Genomic DNA, 6152 nt, shown 5'->3' with positions numbered 1-6152 from the left:
GATATTCTATAATCAACTTCCAACTGGAGCTCAGAAAAACTTACTGAAAGTCTTGTCTCTGTTAGAAAATAAATTTACCTTGTTCAAAGCATGATCTGTTAAGAGTTGCAATGTTAAATGTTGGTTAATAGTTGTGCAGTTTTATTTTTTTGAAAAGAGGCACAATTAAACTATTGACTTTGTTTACTCTGTCACCCTTGATCCCTAGCACTTCTATTCAGATACAAATTCATCAATGTATGCAACATCCTTTGTAATTTAAAATAAAAATTGTGGAGGAAATATTGTCTCGAGTCATTGTGTGGAATGATAGTGAATGGCTTCTGCTACCTTGAACTGAGTCCCTGACATCTTGGTATTTCCAGGAAATTTCCTTTGGAAGGGATGACAGCTAGGTAAGGAAATATCTGGATTTTCCTTCCTCATGCTCAGAGCTGCCTCGCAGCACTGCTGGGTCGGTGTGGGAGCATCTGGAGAAGCTGGGTTAGTGCCTGGAGAAACTGCTCCCCGCAGCTCCCGTGGAAATGGCCCGAGGGCAGAGGGAAGGAACAGCACCAGGGGTGAGTGTGTGAGAAAAGCAAAGAGCATTCTCATTTCGGGGGTGCAGAAATGACACTGCGTTCCCCCACCCTGCTCCTAACCAGTGTTAGCCTGGCCAGGAGCCCAAGGAGGCTCTTGGATGTAAACCTGGAACTTCTCCAGGGGAATCTTCTGGCTCTGCATAATTCCTGACAGGAGGGAACAGCCGGGGGTAACAGGGACGGGAGGAGAGGGAATGGCTTAGGCTGGGCCAGGGCAGGCTCAGGGTGGGCACAGCAGGAATTTCCCCATGGAAAGGGGGCTCAGGGCAGGCTCAGGGTGGGCACAGCAGGAATTTCCCCATGGAAAGGGGGCTCAGGGCAGGCTCAGGGTGGGCACAGCAGGAATTTCCCCATGGGAAGGGAGCTCAGGCACTGGAACTGCCCAGGAAGGGTTGGAGTGCCCATCCCTGGAGTGTCCAAGGAAGAGCTGGAGGTGGCACTCAGTGCTCTGGGCTGGGGACAAGGTGGGGATCAGGCACAGTTTGGGCTCGATGGGTTTCGGAGGTGTTTTATAACCTCAGAGATCCTGGAATTGTGCTGTTTCTCCCTTTGGAGCTGCACATTCCCCGCCATGGCTCCGGCCCCGCCACGTCCCCTCAGCCCCGCGCGTCCCCGCCCGCCGCCCGCAGGGGGCGCCCGCGCGCGCCCGGCCCGCCCCGGCCCTGCCCGGCCAAGATGGCGGTGGCGGCCGCGGCGGTGCCGCTGCGGGTCTGCCACCAGGAAATCGTCAAGTTCGACCTGGAGATCAAGGCGGCCGTGCAGGTACCGCCTCCAGCCGCGGGACACCCCGGCACGGCCTCGGGGAGAGCCGGGCCCGCGCTGACCGCGCCGTTGTGTTCCAGGACATCCGGGACTGCCCGGGGCCGCTCAGCGCCCTCACGGAGCTCAATGCCGCCGTCAAGGAGAAGTTCCGACACCTCCGCGGCCGCATCCAGGTGAGGGGCCCGGCCGGGGCTGCTGAGGGCACCGAGCTGTGCTCCGGGCCCACCGGCTGTGGTTTAGGGCTGGAGGATCTCGGCTGTGGGTTCCTGCCGGGGTTTGGGGCTGTTCTGCGAATGTTTTGGTGGTCCCGGCTGAGATCTGGGGAGTCGCAGCCCAGGATTATCAGATAAATGTTCTCCGAACCCGCTCCCCGCCCGGGGCTGGGCTGTGCGAGCTGCGGGTGGCTGCTGAGGTTCTGGTGTTTGTGCTCTCCGCCGAAGGAGCTGGAGCAGATGGCCAAGGAGCAGGACAAGGAGTCGGAGAAACAAGCCTTGCTGCGGGAGGTGGAGAACCACAAGAAGCAAATGCTCAGGTGGGTCTGGCAGCTGGGGCTGTTCCCCAGCCTGCTGTAAGCAGAGATTGGCTGGGTTTGGTGCAGCGTCTGGTTTGGAAGCCCAGCCCCTGCCACGTGTTTTGTGCCAGACCGAGAGGTCAGGGACAGAAAGGGCTCAGCTCCCTTCTCCTGCCCTGACTTCTGACTCTGGTCTGACCCTTTGAGCTCAAAGAAGGTGGCTTAGGAGTCTGGCTCAGTTTTCTTCTTCCCTTGGTTCTTAAATGCTACACTGAGGAGCGGGAATGTCAGGATGGAATGTTTTTGTTGTGTGTAGGAATACAGAGAAGGTCAGGGGCTGAGGGAGCTGGGAAAGGGACTCAGCCTGGAGAAAAGGAGGCTCAGGGGGAACTTCTGGCTCTGCACAGCTCCTGACAGGAGGGGACAGCCAGGTGGGCATCCAGGATGAGAGAATGAAACAGCCTAAAGTTGTGCCAGGGCAGGCTCAGGGTGGGCACAGCAGGAATTTCCCCATGGAAAGGGGGCTCAGGCACTGGAACTGCCCAGGGAGGGTTGGATCCCCATCCCTGGAGTGTCCAAGGAAGGGCTGGAGGTGGCACTCGGTGCTCTGGGCTGGGGACAAGGTGGGAATGGGGCACAGCTTGGACTTGATGACCCTGGAAGTATTTTCCAGCCCAAGTGTTTATTGGGTTCTGAGGGTCCTTGCATGTATCAGGGGTGCCCACTTATAGTGGTGGTTGCTTTGTGAAAATTGTCTGCGCTTGCAAGGTGTTGCCATCACATTACAACACTCTGCTCTTGTGATTTCAGCAACCAGGCAGCCTGGAGAAAGGCAAATCTGGCCTGCAAAATTGCTATTGACAACTCTGAGAAAGATCAGCTGCTGCAGGGAAGAGATGTCTTGAGACAAAGGTATTGGACTGTCCCACTGTACTGTGGGATTTAAGCAATGTCTCCTATATTCACTCATTTTAAATGGAAGTGACATAGTCTTTTTAAGTTATTAATTATATCAAGTGTAGCTTTTCTTTTTTAAGTGCATTTCCCTTTTGTGGAGATTTGGGCTGTTAAGGATTGTGATGAATTCAGGTTTTCTTGGCATGTCTAAGCAGAAAAGGGGATAAATTAACCTTCATAGCTTTACAAATTCTTTACAAAGTCTTTTACATTCATTCCAGATAGGTTCTAAATAAGACCTGCTCATTATCCAAGCTCTTTTCACATCCAGAACTGGATGTGAGTGTGTGGGGGTGTGTATTGAAAGCAACAGCTGGGATACTCAGGATGATAAAATGGGTTTGTGTTGGTGCTCCCATAGCAGCTCATGGACTTACAAGTCCTGAGTGAACAAGTGGTGAAATTCAGGGCCCTGTGAAATTCTGGGCTGTTATTTGGGCTCAGGAGTTTCATATTGTGTGATTATTCTTTATTGTTTAGCAAAAACAATCTGAATTTCTCATGCAGTGAGAACCAGTACACTGTACACTGCAGAGATGTTTAGTGCCAAGTATTGCTCTCATCTCCCTATCAACAGCATTTTCCCAGGGTATCAAAAAAAGAAATCTCTTCCTGCTTTGCTTTTTTTCTCTTTTCAGGAAGACCACAAAGGAAAGTCTGGCAGAGAGTGCAAGCAACATCACAGAGAGCCTGATGGGCATCAGCAGGATGATGTCCCAGCAGGTGCAGCAGAGCGAGGAGACTGTGCAGACCTTAGGTACAGCTGGAGTTTGGGCATGGAGGGTGATGGAAGCACCTTTGCTCAGCTCTGTCAGCCTGGGGAGAGGAGCAGAGTGGGACAATGTGCTGCAGTGATGATTAAAGACTGGCCAGCAGGGCTCCTCTAACAGCTGGACATAAACAGGAAATATCAGTGTACTTTGTGTGGAGTTTCTGTGTCGTGATCATGAGAAGGAAGAGGGATCAGGATGAGGTTGGGTTTCTTGTAAAAGCAAACTGAGCTCACACAGTGCCCAGAGTAAGTCTGGTGTTACTCTGTGCCACTGTCCTGGCACAGATTTGGGGACAGCAGAGGGAACAAAAGGATTCAGGTCCCTGCACAGAGCAAGGAGTGTCTGCAGGGCTGCTCCAGCCAGGCTCCAGCTGGGATGGCTGAGACACCAAGATCAAGTGCCTTGAACCTGAGGTCACTTGCTCTGTCAGCAGTGCATCAGGGACTGTGAAACCAAGATTTCACCCAGTCCTTGGCTTCAACTCCCAAACCATAAATCAAGTGACCTGTCAGAACTGGTGATTCATGGAGCACAAGTTGCTGCCTGGGCCTCTTCCTAGCTGTGCTTTTGGGCAGGAGGGAACTTTAAAGACAAGGATAAATAACTCAAGTTTGTCCCCCTTGCTTTCTGCCCCATGTGAGGCTGGCAGCTGGGCACAGTTTGTTCTTCTCCCATTAAAAGGACAGTTTGGCAGGCACTTTTTCACCCTGTTCCTGAATGGTCAGCACTTGGAATTCATCAAGGGAAAAACTACCCAAGGTCGTTTACAAATCCCAGCTGCAAATTCTGAGTTAGCAATGGGAATTCCTGCTTCCCGAGCATTCCCTAGGATGCAGTGAGGGTTTGAGGCAGGGAAGCTCTGCTTTGTCATTAACTCTGGCAAACAAGTTTTCTGTTTTCACTTGGATCAAAATGCCTCTTGAAATGGGATGGGACAAAGTGTTTTGCAAAATATTGCAGACCTGCTTCTGCTCTGTTTTTGTGAACCAGACAGTGCTGGATTTGACCTTTCTGTGAGCAGCCAGGGCAGTGTAGGGTAATGCACTGTCCTGCAGGCTGTGCTTTCTGTAAAGCAGAAAAAAGGGCATTCCAGGGCTTTTGCTTTTGCTTTGAAAGGAGCAAGGCTGAGGAGTTTGGGACATGTGTGTGTTTTCTCACACACTTCTAGTTGACCCTTCTTGTTTTTATTAGGCAAAAAATTGCTCTGTGTGAATTGCTCATTCAGAAATGCCTATTAAAAACTGTTTGAGCTGAATAATTCTGCAAGCCCACACTGATTTACTGCTGGGGCTTGGGGGAGCACTTTCAGTGGTGCAATTAATATATTCAATTATTTCCCTGTCCTGCTGCTGCTGGTGATTTCTCTCTCTAGCACCATTCCTATTTCACTCTGCTTCCAGCAGTGCTGCCTGAAAAATCTGAACTAGATTTGACCTGCTAACCCAAAAATTCAAAATTCAGGAACTTCCGTAGTATCTTTAATCCTTTCAGTGCTCTTATTTCACTTTGCACTCCTGAGCTGTGAGAACTCTGTGTCAGTCTCACCCACAAGTCAGCCTGACCCAGAAGGATCTCTCAGGCACTGTGTTACCAAATATCCTTACACACTTTGCTGGGTATTTTTAAAGCACAACATGCTGATTTAAATTTTTTTTTCTGTTCCCCTTTAATTTCAGCCAATTCTTCCCGAACCATCCTGGAGGCAAATGAGGAATTCAAGTCCATGTCTGGCACCATCCAGCTGGGGAGGAAGCTGATCACCAAGTACAACCGCCGGGAGCTGACGGACAAGCTGCTCATCTTCCTGGCCCTCGCCCTCTTCCTGGCCACTGTGCTCTACATCCTCAAAAAGAGACTCTTCCCGTTTTTGTAAAATCCCAACAATCACTGAACTATTAAAAAAAATAATCAGAAGGAGATGGTTGATAACGGTGGGGCTTTTAAATGAAATAATAAAAGGATATTGCAATGGCTGGAGGAGCGTTAGAGTAGGCAGGAATTTGTGCTGTCCCCATGGAGCTGGTGAGCTGCCTCAGAAGAGATTGATAGATCATGCTTGGAAAGAAGAAATGCCAATTTGCCCGTGGGTTTGGGGAAGCAAGCACCTGAGGGACTGGGCACTCATAGGTGCCAGTCTGAACTTTCAGCCTCTCACTGATTTCTGCCTTGAAATGAAGTTTTGTCCTTGGCTTGGACTGGAAGCTGCTCTGCCATCTGTGTGTAAGGTGCTGAGAGTAAGAGGAAGGATGGAAGAGAAAAACCTCAACATTCCATTAATAAAATATTTATTGTATTCATGTCAACAGAGTTTTGTTTAAAAGAGCCTTTCAGTGTAAAAATTCTGTTTTTTCTTTAGCAGCAGTGGTTGCTTATGGATTGTTTTTCTGGGAGCATAACACAGCCTTGCTCTGTCCCTCTGGTTTTGGGAGCGCTCTGAGCAAAGCAAAAATGGGAACCCCACTTGTTACTCTGAATTCAAACAACAGTTAAGAAAATTAGATTGGCAATCTACTAAAATCAAAACCCCTTTTCCTCCTTTTCTTTATATAACTTCATCCTTTATCTTTG

At 49.9% G+C, this 6152-nt stretch overlaps 1 protein-coding gene across 1 annotated transcript; it reads left to right on the top strand.

Moving 5' to 3' along the window:
* The first annotated feature begins 1246 nt into the window (after nucleotides 1-1246).
* Nucleotides 1247-5887, top strand: BNIP1 (BCL2 interacting protein 1). The gene is made up of 6 exons (XM_059483299.1): nucleotides 1247-1343; nucleotides 1424-1516; nucleotides 1784-1875; nucleotides 2665-2766; nucleotides 3450-3568; nucleotides 5261-5887. The coding sequence occupies exons 1-6, from the start codon at nucleotides 1257-1259 to the stop codon at nucleotides 5455-5457; spliced, it is 690 nt and encodes a 229-aa protein (XP_059339282.1). The 5' UTR covers nucleotides 1247-1256; the 3' UTR covers nucleotides 5458-5887.
* The last annotated feature ends 265 nt before the right edge of the window (nucleotides 5888-6152 follow it).

This window comes from Ammospiza nelsoni, chromosome 16 (assembly GCF_027579445.1).
Source record: "Ammospiza nelsoni isolate bAmmNel1 chromosome 16, bAmmNel1.pri, whole genome shotgun sequence".
NCBI classification, from domain to species: Eukaryota; Metazoa; Chordata; class Aves; order Passeriformes; family Passerellidae; genus Ammospiza; species Ammospiza nelsoni.
Note: the sequence above shows the minus strand (reverse complement) of the source record. Positions and strands in the feature narration are given on the sequence as shown.